The sequence below is a fragment of the Euleptes europaea genome, chromosome 10 (assembly GCF_029931775.1).
Source record: "Euleptes europaea isolate rEulEur1 chromosome 10, rEulEur1.hap1, whole genome shotgun sequence".
Classification (NCBI taxonomy): Eukaryota; Metazoa; Chordata; class Lepidosauria; order Squamata; family Sphaerodactylidae; genus Euleptes; species Euleptes europaea.
In genome coordinates, this window is record NC_079321.1 from 54,063,173 (window position 1) to 54,084,633 (window position 21,461).

A 21,461-nucleotide genomic window follows, 5' to 3' on the forward strand; every position below is an offset into this window, starting at 1 on the left:
GAATGTCTCTTGCCTTGAAAACCTCACAAGGAGTCACCGTAAGTCAGCCGTGACATCATGGCCAAAAAAGGCCTTTCCTGTTTAAGAGAGCAGATGGTGTTTCTGATACTTCCCTGTGTGCCTGACCTTCTCTCACCAACTCATGGTTGCACAGGGGAAGGGGTGAAGTAATTGGGAAACTCTGTCCTTTGTACATGCTCAGAGGCAGCCTTCACTAGTGTTCCCCAAGCCACTGGTAAATGTTGGAGGATGGATTTAGTTAGGGATGCTGGCACTGAAGAACACACATGCATGCAAACACACGAACCCAGGGTGGGTTTATGACCTATTCACAGTTTCTTGTAATGTTCTTAAAGTCACAACAAAAGTACACAAAAGGGCATACAGAGGTAACCTTGGTTGTTGTCATCACCACCACCACAAGCTAACCTTGTTTCTCATAATGCCTAACCCAGTTTCTCATAATGCCATTATAGCTTTAAATTTTTCTAGTTAATTGAAGTTTGGAGCCAGTATAGAAAGCAATCGGTTAAGAGCTGAATTTATCAGCCACCAATGAATGGTGTAAAAATATGTTTCCATATAAACAAGTAATTATGAGAACTATATGTATATTTCTGTCTCATACAGCAAAACATGCTAATGAAAAATGATAAATAAGCTTTGTATTTACTTCCACCAAGAACTGAGAGCTGCTACAATAGAGTCATTGCTGAAAATAGTATGTGCCACAGTGACACTTCTAATTGCTATGGCAACCAAGCATTTGGGATTTGCTTTGTGTGTATATAAACACACACACACACACACACAGGTGTCCTACTCCAGCAGAGACCTTCCCTCCCCACCCCGGTTCTGCCTGCTGCCATCCAATTGGATGGTGGTGGTGAGAAATAGTTGGGGAAATTGGGGTGTGTGTGAGATCAGCACTGCGTGATGCCATGACATCACTTCTGGCATGACCCAGACATGATGTCATTATTGGGCAGTGCTTTAGCATTCGCCCCAAACGCTCCCAAAACTTTAAAGTAAAACAGAGCTATAGTGACATAACAGAAACCTGGTGGAAAGGAAAGATCCGGTGGAATATAGTCATCCCTGGATACAAACTCTATAGGAACAACAAGGAAGAGCATATTGGAGGGGGTGTTGCTGTGTACATCAAAGAGGGAGTAGGTTCTAAGAAACCTGGAAAAGGGATCAGCTCCTCCACAGAATCATTGCGGATGGCAATACCAGCTCCCCAAAGTCATTTAGTACCGGGGACATGCTATCAGCCCCCTGGCCAAAATGTTCAGAATGACCTTGAGATGGAGAGTGAAATCAGCAAAGTATCCAAAGGAGAAAGGGTTGTAATAATGGGCAGGTTTAACTACTCTCATATTGAGACCACACTGTACCGTTCTGGTCACTGCACCGGAAAAAAGGTATCGTAGAGTTTGAGAAGGTGTAGAAAAGAGCAACCAAAACGATCGAGAGGCTCGTGCTGCTGCCCTATGAGTATCGGTTTGAAAGCTGTTTAGCTTAGACAACAGGCGAGTAAGGGGAGACATGATAGAGGGCTATACAATTATGTACCTTTCCCCACAACGGGGACCCAAAGCACCTTACATCATTCCTCCTTCATTTTATTCTCATAACAACCCTGTGAGGTAGGTTGGGTTGACAGTATATGACTGGCACAAAGTTAACCAGTTTGCTCCCACGGCAGAGTGGGGAATCTGAACCTGATCTCCGATATCCTAGTCTCAGACTCTAACCACTACACAAGACTGGCTTCCATGAGGTAGCTGCTGTTGAACAGTAAGAAGCAGCTGGCCAGGATGAGTCGTGCAAGTCATGTGGTAGCAAGTAACTCCGTTGTTGCTGCTAGCCCTGGCCCCCATGAGTCCTTCTTCAAAAGCCAAAACAGCCCTGGAAAGGGCCTTTTACGGATAGAAACAAAGGCTTGAAGGTTGCCTAGCAATGGCCACTGAAGGCAGATGGGTTTTAAAGCTACAGGCTCTGTTTCTATTATTGGGGTGGGTGGGTTAACCCCCCAAAGTAAGTTTTTAAGAGTTCAGATTTTTCTGCAAACCTGGGGCTTTTTCAGGTTTGTAGAAAGATCAGTCTTGTTTGTTCATGCCTCCAATCTCTGGATTTAAGTATTTACAGATTTAGCCATGTTGAAAATTACGTATAATGAGCTGGGGAATTGCAAAGGGCTTGTGGGGGGGGGCACATCATTTCCCCCTTATCCCCCTCCTCATGCTATTTCCTCTTTCCCTCATTTTGGTAGCCCCCATACCCTCACCTTTCTCTGCTCCCTTCTCGCCTTCCTACCCACCAAGCTTCCATGCTCCCCTAGTCTTCAGTTTTCTTTATTATTTATTTATTTCATTTATATACTTCCTTTCTTCCCAGTGGGGATCCAAAGTTACTTATATTGCTCTCCTTGTATCCATTTTATCCTCAAAACAATCCTGTGAGGCAGGTTCCACCGAGAGTGAATGCCTGCCTGGGCCAAGGTCACCAATTATAGCACAATGTGGATTTGAATCTGGGTCTCTTAGATGCTAATCTGACACTCTTACCTGAAGAACACACTGGCTTTCACACAATGACAGCTGTTGCAAAATACTAAGTCACCAAGTGGTTGGTGCTGGGCCTGGGTGATTCATGTAGGTTGTGTGGCCCCAATGAGTCCTCCCTCCAGGGCTGGGAGTGGGGGGGCAGGGGTGGCCTGCAAGGCCAAAACAGCCTTGGAGAGGGTCCTGCCCCTCGTACCATTTAAGGACAGAAACTAGAAGGCTGGAAATATTGTGGTGGTTGCCTAGCAAGCCTCATTATGGCCACTTAGAGGGCATTGATTTCTTAAAGCTACAAGCAGTCCTTCTGTCATTTGGGGGGGGGGTTCCCCAGATTTCAGATTTTTCTGCAAACCTGGAGTTTTCTCTCAGGTTTGCAGAAAGATCTGTCTTCTCTGTTCATGGTCCCAGTCTCCGGATTTAAGTATCCACAGATGAGGCCGCGTTAATAATTAGATATACTGATTATACAAATTGATAATACAAACACAATACCAAGTAAGCAAAAGCAATGACTCTGAAAGCACTGCTGGACGAGTGATGATTTAATTTTGCTTGTTTTTAGAACTTTCATCATAGTACCTTTATGACATAGGCCAGGGATCTGGCCCCTTGAGAGCTCTTATGCAGCCCACAAGCCAGCCGAGGCAACCACCCTCTCCACTCTCAATCTGGGCTGACAAGGCATGGCCCTAGGGTTGCCATCCTTCAGGTGGTTAGGAAATCAGTACAGGAGCGAGAAAAACATAGAAGGTGCAAAAAATATTTTATATGCTACTGTGTCTAATCATATACGCAATTGTTGACTACAAAATGTAAGCCACACATCACAAATGCAACATGCAACAAACATACAAAACCATCTCAAAAGTACACATATCAGAGGCACTGCATATATGAATTGAACTGTTCCTTTCTTCCACCATCATTGAGATGGTTTTGTATGTTTCTTGCATGTTGTATTTGTTGTATTTGTGATGTGTGGTTTACATTTTGTAGTCAACAATTGCATATCTGATTAGACACAGTAGCATATAATTTTTTTTTGCACCTTATATGTTTTTCTCGCTCCTGTACTGATTTCCTAATCTCCCGATACTAGTACAGTGGTGTCTATTTTCTCCCCCCATCCTTCAGGTGGTGGCTGGAGATCTCCCGCTATTACAACTGATCTCCAGGCAACAGAGATCAGTTCCCCTGGATAAAATGGCTGCTTTGGCAATTGGACTCTATGGCATTGAAGTCCCTCCCCTCTCCAAAACCTGCCCTCCTCAGCCTCCACCCCCAAAATCTCCAGGTATTTCCCAACTCGGAGCTGACAACCCTACATGGCCCGGCCCAACCAAGTGATATTTATGCCATATCCGGCCCTCATAACAATTGAGTTCGACACCCTGACATAGGCTCTCCCCACTCCTTTTATCTCTTTATTGCGGTCTCACAAGACTGTACCCACTTCTCCACTATTTGTGTTCATTCTTCCTGTTCTCGTGATATTCGTGTCAGCTTGGCAGGAGAGCTACCTGGTCCTCCGGTGAATGGTAGCACATAAATCTCTTTCTAGGCCCTACAGGCAGACAACACCATGCTGTTTACTTACTCAGCACCCTTTTTTCCTGACATGCTCAACTCCTTGATTTGTGATGGCTGGCTCTGTGCCATTTTCTCCTGCCTCAGCTCCTGCCCTCCCTTTCTGCTAACATAATCCTGAGATATCGAAGAGAAAAACAGGCTCATTTCTTTTATGTTTGGTGAATAATAAGGTCATCAAACGATAGTGACTTTGCTGTTTTAATACTCATTGGTGGCATGCATAGAAAGTTAATAATAGTGGAGGGGGGGCCACCTGTTTTTGAAGAAAGGTGGCTTATAAATACAGGCATAAATATGAACCAGGAAGACTCCAGATTTTGCTTCTTGTCATCAATTGACTAGATGGTTTTAGACAAACAATAATCTCTCAACCCCACCCCACTCCTGTTTGCATGGTCTCCATGGCAAGGCTACCTGCAGTGGATTGATTTTGTCCTGAGATAAATGGAGTCTTATTGTGAGGAGCCTTTCTCTAGAAGAGCCTCTCCTTCCAGGGAAGGTTCTTGCTCCAAAGAAAATCTACACACTCCTCTGAGTGGAGTGGTAGAATCCAAACCAGTCTACATTGGCAGCCATTGATAGCATGGCAGAAGGTGTTGGGTGGCAACGTTTTCTTCATGAAGAATCTATGTAATCCCATGATCATTCTCTTTTGATATCACAAGGACAAACTGCCATATATAAAATTGCAGCAGCTCCTACTTAGTACTTCGAGACAAAATAAAGTTTAAGGAAGTTTGTGCTGACCACAAAATTGATTAAGCCCTGTCAGTTAACTTTTCAGCTGGTTTCCTGTGACAGTTGTATAACATGTCAAGAAACGACTCACTCTGGTTTATTTATTCCAACTAAGAAGCCACGGGCCTAAACATGTAGGAATGCATAATTATAACCTTCATCTCATGTCTCAGAATTATTTATCAGTTCAAGCTCAGTGTACAGTGCAGAAAAGAGCAACCAAAATGATTAGGGGACTAGAGCAACTGTCCTATGGGGAGCGGTTAAGACACTTAGGGCTGTTTAGCTTGGAAAGAAGGTGGCTAAGGGGAGACATGATAGAAGTCTATAAAATTATGCATGGTTTGGAGAGAGTGGACAGGGAGACGTTTTTCTCCCTCTACCATAATACTAGAACACGGGGTCATCTGCTAAAGCTGGAGGGTGAGAGATTCAAAACAGATAAAAGGAAGTATTTTTTCACACAACACATAGTTGAACTCCCTGCCCCAGGATGTGGTGATGGCTGCCAGTTTGGAGGGCTTTAAGAGGGGACATATTCGTGGAGGAGAGGGGTATTCATGGCTATTAGTTAGAATGGATACTAGTCATGCTGCATACCTATTCTCTCTAGTATCAGAGGAGCATGCCTATTATTTTGGGTGCAGTGGAACACAGGCAAGATGGTGCTGCTGCACTCGTCTTGTTTGTGGCTTCCTAGAGGCACCTGGTTGGCCACTGTGTGAACAGACTGCTGGACTTGATGGGCTTTGGTCTGATCCAGCAGGGCCTTTCTTATGTTCTTACATGTGTGTTTTAATATTGCATAGAGACATGCGGAGACGTCTTATGGTGCAGTTGTGTGTGTAAAGTGCGATCACGTTGCAGTCAATTTGTGATGACCTTGTAGGGTTTTCAAGGCAAGAAACTAACAGAGGTGGTTTGCCATTGGCTTGCCTCTGCATAGCAACCCTGGAATTCCTTGGTGGTCGCCCATCTAAATACTAACCAGGGCTGACCCTGTTTAGCTTCTGAGATCTGATGAGATTGGGCTAGCTTGGGCCATCCAGGTGAGGGAAACTATCTAATTACCTGAAACTAAAGTGAAGCCCAAGATCTCTTTCAACTTTAAAATTATATAAAGAACAAAGCTTCATAAAACCAAATTGCTACATAAAATAGACAAATCAGTCCAATGGCATACTATAGGATAGGGTTTCTCACAGTGGGATTAAAGCAACATTCAGCTATGAACCAGTACCTTCAAATTTAAAAATTGTTTTAGTCAACCGTCTAAAAATAAGAGAGTTAAAGTGCCACAGAAACACTGCCACAGAAAAAGCTCTGCTTCAGATTAATTGATCTACTGATATAAATTAGTTGATGACCTCAGCACAGGGAGAGGATTTATATGGGGGAGGTATTTGCTTAAGTAAACACCAGTTTCATATTTGAGGAGTCTGCACTTGAATACTCCTGCTTTTTCAGTCCGGTTTTCTTTCCATGGTATTATTCCATTGCTGTCTCATTAGGGGGAAATTTTACCTATAAATACATAATGGTGTCTTATTAACCTCAAACATTGATTCCACTCATCTTTTTCTAGGGGTCAGCAAAAATTAAAATAAGCAATTGGGAACCCACAATGACTTGTGGGAGGAATCTCATTTTCCCCTCCTCCCATTTCCTCTTTCCCTGTCCTGAAAGCCTTCATAGCCTCTCCCCTTTCCCTGTTTCCTCCTCTCCTTCTAGGGTTGCCAACCTCCAGATAGCGAAGGCAAAAACAGACACCTCTGTAGACTTATCAAGAGGATGAGTAAATCAGTACAGGAACATAGCTGTTAACAATGCCAAATATATTGTAGCTATATTTTTCACAGGTGAATCCTTACCTAGAGTGGAAGGAATTCAGCATCTTACCCCTTTTGGGAAGTGTAATGCACTTTACTCCGGAAAAGGTTATTCGTTTGAAACCAGATATTATGGATGGTGATATATAATTCCATACATTGTATTTTTGAAGAACTGAAGAAGAATTGGGCTTCATGCTCCGAAACGATCGTATTCTCCTTGAACATTCATTTTGCAGCTGTTATATTGAGCAAAAACATCTAAGGGAATCTTTTCAATGAACTTTGTTCCATCACTTACCTGATAAGAGGAATTTATTGAGACTTACCTGTTAGGATATTTCACAACAATTAAAAAATGCACATCTCTTCATTGTAGTATATATATGTGTTATTGGTGGACTTATTACCACATACTGTGAAAAATATAGCTACAATATATTTGGCATTGTTAACAGCTATGTTCCTGTACTGATTTTCTCAACCTCCAGATAGCAGCTGGAGATCTCCCACTATTACAACTGATCTCCAGCCGATAGGGATCAGTTCACCTGGAGAAAATGGCTGCTTTGGCAATTGGACTCTATGGCATTGAAGTCCCTCCCCTCTCCAACCCCGCCCTCCTCAGGCTCTGCCCCACAAACCTCCCGCTGGTGGGCAAGAGGGACTTGGCAACCCTAGTTGCCAACCTCCAGGTGAGGCCTGGAGATGTCCTGGAATCACAACAGTTATCCCAACTACAGAGATCAGTTCCCCTTTAGGGTTGCCAACGCCAGGTTGGGAAATTCCTGGAGACTTGGGCATGGAGCCTTGGGAAGGTGAGGTTCAGGGAGTGAAGCAGGGTATAATGACATAGAGTCCATCCTCCAAAGCTGCTATTTTCTCCAGTGGAACTGATCTCTGTTATCTGGAGAGCAGTTGTAATTCTGGGTGATCTCTAGCCCCCACCTGCAGTTTGGCAACCCTTGTTCCCCAGGAGGAAATGGCTGCTTTGGAGGGTGGAATCAATGGTGTTATGGCAAAAAAAAAAACATCCCTCCCTCTTTTGGAATTCTTCTTTGTCTTCTTTCCCCTCTCCTTTGGGGAGCAGGGCCATGGGTTGTTGGGTTTATGTCAAGTGTGGGGCCCAGGGAAGATGCCCTGTTGCCCACTAGCCAAGACTGACCCTGCTTGGTGAGAGTGTTTTTTCGGGGGAGGTAAGTTTATCAGACTAAAAAGTGATAACATCATAAGGATCTGCGGCATTTTGGTGTGTGTGAGTTAACGTTTTCCATTGCATGCTGTGAAACAAGGATGAAATACTAAAAATGGGGCATCTGATAATCCTAGATGGAGGTATAGGAAGAGGAATATTTAAAAAGGCCACACATGTGCTTATTCTGATGTTAAAGGTAAAGGTCCCCTGTGCAAGCACCGGGTCATTCCTGACCCATGGGGTGACGTCACATCCCGATGTTTCCTAGGCAGACTTTGTTTACGGGGTGGTTTGCCAGTGCCTTCCCCAGTCATCTCCCCTTTACCCCAGCAAGCCGGGTACTCATTTTGCCGACCTCGGAAGGATGGAAGGCTGAGTCAACCTTGAGCCGGCTACCTGAAGCCGACTTCCATTGGGATCAAATTCAGGTCCTGAGCAGAGCTTTTGACTGCAGTAGTGCAGCTTACCACTCTGCGCCACGGGGTTCCTTATTCTGATGTTACTAAACACTTATTTAATAGCAGTCTGTGCACAAGCAACTGGCTTTGAGTTTTTTGGTTTCAGAAATTGCTTTCTTCTGGTTTACAGCATGGGCGCACAGCTCTCCATCTTGCAGCTCACAAGGGCCATCTTGGCGTTGTCCAGATTTTACTCAAGGCAAGCTGCGATGTGGACCTTCAGGATGATGTGAGTAGCCGCAAACCACCACTCTCCCCCCTCCCCGAGGAAAGCCCCTCCTTCACATTAGTATTCCAAAGGCCTCAGCAACAAGTTGTCTCTTTTGGAGTCTGCTTCTGTTTAGAACAGATGTTTGCTTTGTTTGCGTCCTCTGAAGCTTTATAGGTCAGCATGCAGGGCGGGATAAAGACAATGGCATTGTGGATGAGTGCCTTGGGGGTTTGTTTTCAAGACCCCGGTCTCTTAAAAATATCTGCAAGCAGCAGGAAAGCATGATGCCGAAGTGCAACCTGCTCATGGATACAGTGTCAAACATATTCGGTGTTTTAAATAATTGTATTCAGGAGGCCTCCTTTGTTTCAGGAGGCCTGAATTAGACCGCTACTTTTACATGTGCAAACACCGAGTGCAAAATTAAATCTTTGGAGGGAATTGAAACCCCCCTTCAAAAAAAAACTTATTTGCTTTATTGGTGATGTCTGTTTGGGCTCATCTCCACTCAAGGCACACACTGCAAGCACCATCACTGTGGCCATTTATGCACGAGATAGTTTGCCTTGGATTTGCCACTCTCTAGAGGCACATTTTTCCCATCCGAATTCTCAAAACTCAAAAATAAGCCCCCCGTGCAGAGTTTTGAGAATTCTGATGGGGAAAATATGCATCCGGAGAGCCTCAAATCCAAGGCAAAACCTCCCATGCATAACTGGCCTGTGTGTGAAACAAGTTGTGTTTTCTGGCAAAGAGATTACTGGCCATTTTAATTTATGGGATGTTCCTTGCCATTCACGGGTTTACTACCTTGTGAACAGAAGAAGCACTGACAGATAGCCCTGCTATTTTCATGCTATTGGCAGAGTTTTAAAGTCTTAAAGTCTGTGCAACATGCAAAACAACCCCCCCCCAAACTGTGCAGACTCCCCCAAAAATGTAGTATTGTTTGTTTGGGGGATGGGAGATTCAAGTGAATTTAATCAAAGAGCCGTTTTATATCTAAGATGTGCTCTGCAGGCTTTTTCATTTGAATCTTTGCTTGTAGTCCCCCCCCCAATACTTCCCCCCCTTTGCTTTAGATGTAATATGATAGCCAAATTGCCCTTTTCCCCAGATAAAACCTCTGTGTTGTTACTTCGTTGCTTTAAAAAAACATTTATATCACTGCTTATATACTTATGTCACTGTTTATATACCTTTTGTGGCCGAGAGAACTTTATATCACTGCTTATATATACCTTTTGTGCCAGAGAGAACTTGTTTTCCAATGTTTAGGACCACTGGTTTACTGCCTATTCTCTCTCAGTTGGCTAATCATATTCCTGGCTTTCAGACTGCTGTTTGTCCGGCTGTTTTTCAGTGAGCCATGAAAGTCAGTAATAATTTTAGTTTTGAGTTCTATCGTATAGCAAATAGCTAGGTAGAATAGAATGCAGAAACTCTGTTGGGGAGAATTTAAAATTCTGACTTCATGTTCTACAGATATTGATCCTTAACATATGTTGTAAAAGACCTTATCATTAGTTGAAGAATGACCTCCAGTGGCCTTGAGTGGGATTATTATGAATTTCTGCCTGTGGAGACCAGCTCTCTAGAGTATGAAACCCCAAGAAGTAATTCTTTCCTTCTCCCTACTAATCCTGCAAGTCCTTATTGGAATCCTGATGCCATCTCTGATTGGTCAATGAGTGTTCACACAGCACGCACCTCAGAAATAGACAAAGGAAAAGTGGCCCTGGTAAAAGAAGTCAAGGAAGAAAAAGATAAGAAAAAGCAGAGGAGAAAGGCTAGAAAAGATCCTAGAAGATTGCAAAGAGAGAAGGAGGTTAGCCCTTTTAACTTTAGCTTCTCTCTGACACAGCTGCATGCAGCGTTTCGATTGGCCATCTGGCATGTCAGAGTTACTTTAAAAGTGCATGGTTGCATGTCTGGCTTTCTTGCAATGGTTTGTCAGAAAAATACGTACTGATGTATTTGTTAGATAGAGTCCCGCTAAATGTTCTCTGGGTACAATATCTATATGAAATGCTTCTTGGGAACAGTTTGCACAGTCAAAATCAAGAGGGTTCTATCTCAATTTATTTGGATAAATTAGGGTAAATATTGTTCACATAAACAAGGGATCTGAGGCTCTTTCAGCCAGAAACAGTTTTCTGACTACTTGAGTCATTCACTGATCTTTGTGTTGCTCTATGGAATTCTGCCCACAGGGGATAACAACTCTGATGTTGTTTACATTGTGATGTTTTGGGATGTTTTGGGATGAACGAGAAATAAGCCAAGAGTTCTTCATCTTGAGAAAAATGCATTTCAACACCCCGTGGTTGACCCCTTGAACATTAATTTGTTTGATATTCTGTTTTCCGTTCAGCAAGAATAGCCAAGGTGGTGGTGGAAAGTCCTGTCAAATCACAGCTAACTTATGGCGACCTCGTAGAGTTTCCAAGGCAAGAGACGTTCGGAAGTGGTTTGCCATTCATTGCCTGGCTCCGCATGGGCTGAGAGAGTTCTGAGAGAACTGTGACTAGCTCAAGGTCACCCAGCAGGCTTCATATGGAGGGGTGGGGAATTGAACCGAATTCTCCAGATTTTAGTCTGCCACTGTTAACCACTACATCATGCTGGTTCAAATAGCCAAAGTAGATAACAAATTTAAAACATCCTAATAAAATAATATGAGTGTCAATTTGTTAGTCAAAATTAATTTTAAAAAATCATCAGGTTACTGCTCATTTGAGGGCTTGAGCAGCCAGGCAGCATGACCGAATAGTTGGGAAACCTGAGTCCTTGATGGAAAGTTCTTCCACGCAAAAGTTAGTACAAGTAATATGTAAACAAAGAAGAAAGCAAAGTAGATTCAGAGGTTGTCTCAGGATACCTGCTTATGTATAGTATACAATTAGTATAAAATACACTGTTTGGCTTTTAAGGCTGAGTGAGGCAGTTAGGAGGTCCTCACTATCGCTGGCTTGAATATTTATGACGACCAAAAGACTAATAATTTATAGCTATTTTCTCTGTCAGGTTGTTCACCCTGAAACGATTTTAAAGGCTGGCAGATATACAGATCCTTAATAGGCAAGGTTGCTGGATTGACCTTGTTCAGATATAGCACAGGTACTGCAATATATACGTTAGCAACTAATATTGTCAGTTGAGCTCAGCTGTGAAGATCAGTAGTTCCTGAAGCATCACGTAAAAAGAAAATTCCTTCCTAAATCCAGAAAAGTTACTGACCAGCTGTCAGTGACATTGGTCCTTTATTCATGGGTACTTTCCCAATTCTTTGATCTCCCCTGAGATCAGCCTGGTGAAATCATCCTTTTCTCCATGCATAAACCAAAGCACGGGACAGGGGAGCGGGGGTGATGTTTTTCTCACAGTAAGCACTACAGCCAATTACAAAGCACTGTTTCAAGGGGCGGGGACACAAATGCTTCCTTATTTTTGTCTCCCACCCGAAGTTCTCTCTGAGAAGACATTTGTCTCACATAAGAAAGCTTTTTAAAATGATGCTTGGGTCCCCCCTGTTCCTTTTAAAGAGCTCCCCTTTTTTAATTGTTTTTAAAAAGGCACTTGGGTATTCACCAGGGTGAGAGGGAAACAGGACGTTTTTCTCACAGTAAACACTACAGCCATTTACAAAGCAGCTTTTTCAAGGGGCGGGGACTCAGACACTTCCGGATTTGAGCTTGGTGACTTTGCTGGTGCATAGCAATTTTTTGATTCGCAACAGAAAAGCGTGGGTCGAGCGAGCATCAAACCCCAGGTAAAACTCCCATGCATAAACAACCCTTGTAACTTCTCAGGAAAAACCTGTTATTTGAAAATAAGGGAGGACAAGCTGGGGCCCTTTAGGAGTTTTGACAGTGGCAAGGAAAATAATTGGACGTCATCCTCCAAATCCTCCTCCCCCTTTATTCCTTGTAACTGATACTCAATTGCTCTTAACTGTCCTGGAGTGTATTCAGTTCTCATCAGGTTGTTTCCAAGTTATTTCTTTTTTATTTTAATTAATTTAAGAAGACATTGTTTCTGCATCCTTGGAGAGTCCCCTAATATGTAGAAATTTCCCTTGTTTAATGGAGGCCTGATTTTGCTGCTTTCCTGATTGGCAGGGAGAACATAAGAACATAAAAGCCCTGTTGGATGAGACCAGTGGTCCTTCTAGTCCAGCATCCTGTCTTATACAGTGGCCTGCCAGTTCATCGGGAGGGCTAACACCAGAACATTGAGACCAAGGCCTTCCTCTGATGTTGCCTCCTGGAGTTGATATACAAAGGTTTACTGCCTTTAGTCACCATGGCTAGTAGCCATAACAGACCTATCCTCCATATATCTACCTAATTCCCTTTTAAAGCTGTGTGTGCCTGTAGCCATCACTGCATCTTCTGGCCACATTTTAACCACTCATCGGGTAAATAAGTATTGCCTTTTGTCTGTTCTGAATTTACTGCCCATCAGCTTCATTGGATGCCCTCAAGTTCTAGTATTTAGCATGACTTAACGGCACTTAACACACACACACACACACACACACTGGGGTTGCACTTTCATTGACCAGTGTTACTACCTTGGAAGGATAAAAAAGCCAATCATTTCATATCTTGGAACATAATATTGTTTGTCACCATTGATGTGTAGCCCTTACCATGTGTGAGGGCTGGGCAATTATCCCCTTAAAAAAGAGCTGTAGGGTAGGGTTGCCAACCTCCAGGTACTAGATGGCAATCTCCTGCTATTACAACTGATCTCCAGCCAATAGAGATCAGTTCACCTGGAGAAAACAGCCACCTTGGCAATAGGACTCTATGGCCAAACCCCACCCTCCTCAGGCTCCGCCCCAAAAACCTCCCACCGGTTGTGAAGAGGGACCTGGCAACCCTACTGTAGGGTGGTTCAACTAGCATATACACAACAGAGCTAATGCCCAGTGTTCTGGAAGAATGCTCTGCTGCAGTAGCAAATGTAACATAACCTAGAGTTTGCAGAGTTTTCTATGTTCATGTGGGTTGGATGTCACTCTTTTGAGAAAAATATATGAAACTTTTATCTGAAAATTTATATTTCCACTTTGTGATCTGAGATTCCTTTTATTAGGAGGGAAAGATTTCACAGAGCAGATGTCGCCTCTTTCAAAAGCCAGCAAGTTTAATAAGTTCTTTCTCATGAACTACATGATGTTTTCTTGTTGCTGTCAGTCTAATCTCATTAAAATAATGTTGCAGCAAAGTCTATCAAGTGGGTCTTTTGTTACAAATTAATCATCAGGGTTTTTTTCCTCAAGAGCAGACCCTTGAGCGCTGTCATTTAGAATTCTTTCTATCTGAACTGCAGGAAATAATAGGAATTATTTTTGCTCTGTACATCTCAGTGATAAATGCCCCTTCGGTGCAGTTTTGATTTGTACCATCTTTTATAACTTGGCTGTTTCAGAAATGTTTTCCGACAACAAACTGGAAGTTATTCTGCTATTTAGGATGTGTGTGCAAATCGTGTTATCTGAATGAATGGGATGTCTTTTCTGTGTTAGACATAGTAATACACTATCATCAGATAAAATCACTCTGGAATTTAGGCCTGTGGTGATGTTGGAAACAAATGAAAAGACCCATAAATGTATGGAGGGAATAATTTCTCTCACTGTTACTGAACATTTGAGAATTTTTCAACTGTTTTCTTTTTAAATGCCTTGTGGTAACATCTCAAAATTATATTCTAGAAATTATGCACTGTTTTCAAACATAGCCTTTGCAGGCTATTTTAACCAGCAAGAGTTCTTAAGTGGAATGAAGAGTCCTTTGATATGTCACAAATAAGTCATTACTCTGTTGGCAAACCTCTTATTCCTCTCCAGTTATATCACATTATTGTTTGGATGTAAAGAGTTGTATTTAATACAGAAACATGGCATTCTTCAAATCAGTTCTTGTTACAATCACACTTTATCTAGTAACTGCTGGTGATTATCAGGTTGTTCCCATGGTATAGAAATACTGCTTCTTTCAGTCTTCCCCTCACTGTACGTATGAACCCTATTGTGTCTCATTTGTTTGTTAGGGCCAAGCAGTATTCCTGACATGTGCCAATCACATGTGCATGACCGGACTCACAGGCAGATGTACATTTGGGGACCTCAACCTAAAAAACATGAATTTGCTTATCACTGTGAAGGAGAAGAATCTTCCAGTTTCCCCCAGACCCTGCTTTTGGCAGTGCAAAGGGCAGAAGGGAGCTTCCCCCTACTTTCTCTGATTCCATGTGCCCTAGGATGGCAAAAAGCCCTTCACCGCCTTTTCTGCTGCTTGGGTGGGTGGACTGGAAATTCCTTCTCCCCCTCTTACAGTACCCAGCGAATGAGTGCTTTTAAAGGTTACGTTCCCCCAATGTATATCTGACTGAGTCATAGTGTTGCCAACCTCCAGGTACTAGCTGGAGATCTCCTGCTATTACAACTGATCTCCAGCTGATAGAGATCAGTTCACCTGGGGAAATTGGCTACTTTGGCAATTGGACTCTATGGCATTGAAGTCCCTCCCCTCTCCCAACCCCACCCTCCTCAGGCTCTACCGCTAAACTCTGCCGCCTGTGGCGAAGAGGAACCTGGCAACCCTACTGAGTCAGGTCATGCATGTATTAGCTGTATCTTGTAGTTATTCTCTTAGTGAGCAAGCTCCTGTTCCTTATGTTTATATCACAGCAAAGGCAATCTTCTTTGGTTGTTTTCTGCCTGAGGTCCAGATCATATGCCCATATTGGCTTGTCTGAGTGGCTTTAGGCTGGCATTATTTTCCTGCTGAAATGCTTCCCTTCTTCCAATTCTGAATGGCAAAGTAACAAAAAAAGGTAGAAAGATTAACTCAAAAAAGAGTCTAAAAGCAAATATCGTCTCCAAACCAAAGTAAACAAAATTAAGGGCTCCCCAAAAGTAAACAATATACAACCTTTATAATGTGAAGAAATCCAAATATATTTGCATGATTCATAAAATACACATGTATGCAACCACGTTGGGGGAGGGGGAACAGAAGTAAACTGACCCATAATTGCAAGTCAGAATGCATCTGGGAAATTGAATTTCTAAAGTTTGTTCTTGGCTAATTATTCAGCCTTGCGTATTTGTAATAAGCATAAAATATTACAATAAACAATGCATTATAAAAAATAAGGGGAAAATCCCTTCCATATTCATCATCTTGATTAAGGGTGAAGACAGACATATATTCTAAGTCTGCTGTAAGTTAAATTACACATACTTCCTGCCCTGAAATCACCCATCTTGAAATTCAGCAAATGTGATTCAAGGCACTTCCAACATATAAGTTATATCTGTGTCTATGTCATTGGACTCTTACCTTCTACATATAGCTGAACTCATGTAATGCATTTCAGCCCAACAGACCTGATTGCTTCTTTCAAGAAATGATGGGCTGAGTCCTACCAGTGAAGTCAGGTCCATGGAGTTGGACTTCCCCACATACCTCATGCTGCTGGCAGTCCTCTGAGATCTCCAAAATTCTCCCATGGGGTCAAAAGATCACCATCTAGGTGAAGAGGGGGTCTGTAATGGATTGGGAAATCAGTGGAAATAGTCCTCCCATCCTTGGCAATGGACACTGCCATTCTGCCGGTGTAAGTGCTTAGGCTCTAACGCAGCGGTTGCTTCCAAACGGACTCCTTCAGCAAGGAAGGCGTGACCATGTAAGGAAGTAGCATGAGATCTTGAAAGTAGATCACCATCGTAATGACATGCATGTATACAGAGCATGAGCACAACCGTTACGCATGAAAACTGACACATAGGTTCCATCCTATTTTCCAAATACAAATGCTTTCTGTGTAGGGGAAGCATCTCATCTGAAATGCTACAAGTGCTGGAGATGTCTATGAATAGCAACACCGATGTAATTTGACAGACTGTAGCATTATTTTGGATTTGAAAGCCAGGGTTTTAACTGGGCTCAGGCCAACAGAGTGAATCTGTTTTACTAGCACTCTCTGTGTTGCTGTTTATAGGGAATGCATTGATGTGTATGATGTATGTGCAACATATATTTGTGTCAGTTTGAAACAAAATGTGTAGGTAAATTTGCTGTCTTTGCAGGGTGATCAGACAGCTTTGCACCGAGCTACTGTTGTAGGGAATACAGATGTAATAGCAGCTCTTATCCATGAAGGGTGTGCTTTGGACAGACAAGACAAGGTAAAGGGGAAATGCACAAAGCTGTTAGTAACAAAACCTAGGCTGTTGTCTCCAATGCAAGCTGATTGGGATGTGTTGGTAGTGGAAATGTACAGTTTTAAATATATATATTTTTAAAGTCCCAGACTAACTTTCCTTTGAAACATTCATATTATATTGATGAAGCTTTGATAATCCCTTATTATTAGCAGAACATTACAGCTATGATTTAGGATTGCACTGGCACAGATGTTGACCACATTTAATATTAACCAGGGTTCACTCCTAACCAAGATTTGTAACCAGTTGAAAATCCTAGTTTCATACCCTGGTTAGGAATGGACCTTAATATTAACTATAGTAAATAGGGTTGCCAGATCCTTCTTCGCCACCAGCGGGAGGTTTTTGGGGTGGAGCCTGAGGAGGGCGGGGTTTGGAGAGGGGAGGGCCTTCAGTGCCATAGAGTCCAGTTGCCAAAGCGGCCATTTTTCTCCAGGCGATCTGATTTCTATTGGCTGGAGGCAGGTTGTAATAACAGGAGATCTCCAGTTAGTACCTTGAGGTTGGCAACCCTAATAGTAAAGATTGCTGAGAAACATCTAGCTCATTCTAAAAGGGGGGGGGGACCATAACAGGTTTGTTTTCTCCAGGGTTTCTCAGTTTTTCTCTATCAGAAAAGTTGGTGGTGGTGGGGAGAAATATATGGGAAAAACCTCTTTCCCTCCCCAGGCCTTCACAACTTTTGTCATTGTTAGTGGTTTAAAGAACAGGAATACCTATGGAGTGATTGCTTTTCTTGTTTCTCATAAAACCCTAGATTTGAATGATCACATAATGGGCGAAAACGCATGGTCGCTTTAGCCTCCTTTATTCCCTGTTTCAGCATGCGCGTTCGATCCCGGCTGAATCCTGGCTGAAACAGGGAATAAAGGAGGCTAAAGCGACCATGCGATTTCGCCCATAGTAAGCACAGCAAAGTTTTTAGTTAATGGTCCAAAGAGGAGTAGAGTGCATAATGCAGGCTAAGCGTATGCAATATCGTTCTCTGTAGAAACACAGTAACCAGCTAGATTTTTTTTAAAAAAATCTTAAAACGTGACAACTAATAGTACTCTAAACTGCTGCTTTTCTGTGTCTGTTCTTCAGGATGGGAACACGGCTCTCCACGAAGCCTGCTGGCATGGGTTCAGTCAGTCTGCCAAACTGCTTGTTAAAGCAGGAGCTAATGTTCTTGCCAAAAACAAGGTGAGATGCGTGTAGAAAGATGCTTTCAGGTTCTGCTGCTATTTGAAAAACACACAGGGAAAAAAGGACTAAATTTTAAGACGAGTTACTTTTCATTTCCTGCAGTGACATTTCTTGACAAGTGGCAGTGAAGTCCTTGCCAGGACTTTGAATTTCCTTTTAATTAACTATGCCTTGATTCTTACATCATGAGGAAATTTCCATGTGGGAAATTCTGTGTTTTGACAGCTGTCACAGAAAGAGCTCAGGAACACTGAATGTTGCATTAATTATAGCTTTAAAAAAAGCACTAAGAGTTCCTCTAACGACCTGATTAGAATGGAAGGGATTCATTGCAACTCGTGTAGGAAAACCAATCAAGTTAACAAGAAAAATGGTAATAAAAATCAGTTTTTTCAGAAATAAGAAAGCCAAATGAATAGACAGAGGAAATGTATCACCCTTCAAGGCAAGATTTTGTTAAAACCTTTTAGGAAACTTGCAGTGTTTTTTTTTTTTTTAATTCTGTATTATATTGTGAGGAAAATTCTAAAAGGAGAACTGGAAGAAAGAAAGGGGGAAAAAGGATTATGACTTAGGACCAGTGATCTGTCTGTAGAAGGAGAGTGGATTTTCACCATGCTCCCCTCCCACCACTGGTCCCTTCTGATCCCCAGAAAAGTAATTTCTGCGGTTATAGGAACCTTGTGAAGGTGGAGAAACAGTTATGGGTAGGGTTGCCAACCCCCAGGCGGTGACTGGAGATTTCCTGCTGTAACAAATGATCTTCAAGTGACAGAGATCAGTTCACCTGGAAAAATGGTTGCTTTGAAAGGTGAACTCTATGGCATTATACCCCATTGAAGTCTCTTCCCCCACCCTCAAACCCCACCCTCCTCGGGCTCCACCCGTTCAAGCTAATACCAGTGACAGGGCAACCAGTCAAGTGGGAGGGGGAGGATAGAAATAGGGATAAGGTAGGAAGCCCAGCTACCATGGAACCATTGCTGTCCTCAACCATAGGCCTGGCAGAACATCTCAATCTTGCGGGCCTTGTGGAATTGAGCCAAGATAGGAGGGAGAGGAGGATTAAATTGCCCACTTTTCCCTTCTTCAAATGCAGAGGGAGGAGGGGGTGACTTTTGCCTGCCCTCACTTTAGCCACCTCACCCACATGGTTGTTTGCCCATGTGGACTCTGACATCCCAGGAATCATCTTTCTGAGGGCTGAAATGGACTTTGGTGGAAAGGGAAGCGCAGCAACAATTCACATCTGCCAGAACCTTCTGCAGACGGGTTAGTGGTTCCAAGCCATTTTGTCTTCCAAAAGAAGTGTAAAATCTTTCCAGATGAAAAGACAAAATAAATAAAAAAAATACATTGGTTAAATGACTAAGAATCAATGTGTAAAATGCAAACTTTGTGAACTAGCGTGCAGCAAAATGTGTACATGTGTTTAATAGGCTTTCCGTAGAACACTGTAAACGGGATTGCAAAAGCAGTGGTGTGTGTGTATATATTTAATTTGAGAGAAAGCATTGGTCTTTCTCTGCCTCTTTTCAGCTCATAATTTATTTTACGTTTCAAATTCATTGTTTTCATAGCGTGTGTGTGTGTATGTGTGTAAAGTGCCGTCAAGTCGCAGCCGACTTATGGCGACCCCTTTTTTGGGGTTTTCAAGGCCAGATACCAACAGAGGTGGTGTGCCATTGCCTGCCTCTGCACAGCAACCCTGGACTTCCTTGGTGGTCTCCCATCCAAATACTAACCAGGGCTGACCCTGCTTAGCTTCTGAGATCTGACGAGATCAGGCTAGCAATTATAGGACATATCTAATATACAGAATCACAGAAGGAATGCAATGCAATTTGGGACCTTTCTAAAGATGATATGCATTTTACCCTCTCTTTCCTAAGGCAGGTAACACGCCATTGCATTTGGCTTGCCAGAACAGTCATTCGCAAAGTGTTCGGGTTTTACTGCTTGGAGGCTCTCGGGCAGATATCAAAAACAACGTGAGTGCTACAAAACTGGTAGTATTAACACACACAAAAAAAATTCAAATATAACATCTAGGTTGATGAAAATAATGTTACAATGGATTAGAGTTTTCTGCACAGCTAAAGCTAGCAGCATTTACCAGAAATGACCAAAATAATGAAGGTGAAATATTGTCGAAGGCTTTCACGGTCAGAGTTCATCGGTTCTTGTAGGCTATCCGGGCTGTGTGACTGTGGTCTTGGTATTTTCCTTCCTGATGTTTCGCCAGCAGCTGTGGCAGGCATCTTCAGAGGAGTAACACTGAAGGACAGTGTCTCAGTGTTACTCCTCTGAAGATGCCTGCCACAGCTGCTGGCGAAACGTCAGGAAAGAAAATACCAAGTCCACGGTCACACAGCCCGGATAGCCTACAAGAACCGAACTAATGAAGGTGAAATTGAAGAAAGTTTGTCTTTGTTTTCTGAGTAGCAGCCATCTTATTCAGGGAAGTTATATTTCCTTAAGTGAAGAATTGTGTAGAATATGTGAACCTCTGTTCCCCATTTTATTTTTTATTATTTTAAAAAGGGAGCCACAACACAAAGGTAGGAAGGCATAAACATACTGACTGCTGTGCTAGATTATGGCCCATGTTTTTCATTTATTTAAACATTTTGGATACTTTTGCAAAAGATCTACAATTGAACAAAATAGAATCATATTAAGCCAATACATTTTAATGCTGATTTCGAACTGTCTAAAAATCAGAGGCGATGTAATGACAAAAATACTGATCTCATAAAAGTCAACTAATCCCTAAATCTGAGTGAATGGGGGCTTTGGCCAAGCTATGTCATAATCGGCAGTGTGGTTTTGGGCTAATCAGAAATAGCGTTAGTACTATGTTGCCTCATGAAATTAATGGGCCCACATCAAGAGAAGTTGAACCAAATGGTTAAGCCTTTACGTATTTTGCATTGATTATTCTCTTGAATTAGTGTAAGAACAAATTAATGAACTATTGAACTTTTATGAAAAGAAACAATTAGGGCTAGTGGAAGGTTTAAAGTACACTATACATTTAACAGAACCAGGGCCACAGTCACAAAACTTCTTATTCTAAAGTGGACCACGTGAACCAGAAAGGCTAAGCAAAGGATTTCAGGATTGAGGCCTAAGTCTCATATGCATAAGCAAAATAGTGTTGTAGATAATGTTGCCAGGTCCTCCCAGCCATTGGAAGGGGACGAGGTCATAGAGTTGCCAGCTCCAGGTTGGGAAACGTCTGGATATTTGGGGGTGGAATCTGGAGAGGACAGACACACAAGTGGGGTACAATGTCATAGAGTCCACCTTCCAAAGCATCCGTTCTCTCCAGGGGAACTGATCTCTGTAGTCTAGAGATGAAATGTAATTCTGGGGACCCCTAGGCCCCATCTGGAGGTTGGCATCCCTAGTTGTAGAGCCAATATATCACAGCC

General features: G+C 42.6%; 1 protein-coding gene across 6 annotated transcripts in view; it reads left to right on the forward strand.

Annotated features, from left to right (window-relative positions):
• ANKRD6 (ankyrin repeat domain 6) overlaps window positions 1–21,461 on the forward strand; it is a 40,130-nt gene that overhangs the window by 10,270 nt on the left and 8,399 nt on the right. For 2 of the 6 annotated variants that reach the window (XM_056856355.1, XM_056856358.1), the window contains exons 2-6: window positions 8,511–8,609; window positions 10,242–10,419; window positions 16,699–16,797; window positions 17,923–18,021; window positions 19,917–20,015. In XM_056856355.1, the coding sequence (XP_056712333.1) occupies window positions 8,512–8,609; window positions 10,242–10,419; window positions 16,699–16,797; window positions 17,923–18,021; window positions 19,917–20,015 (573 nt within the window). In that variant the 5' untranslated portion in view covers window position 8,511. Of the gene's footprint in view, window positions 1–8,510; window positions 8,610–10,076; window positions 10,420–16,698; window positions 16,798–17,922; window positions 18,022–19,916; window positions 20,016–21,461 lie in introns of those variants that run through there. The other 4 variants (XM_056856354.1, XM_056856356.1, XM_056856357.1 and 1 more) reach the window with 4 other exon arrangements.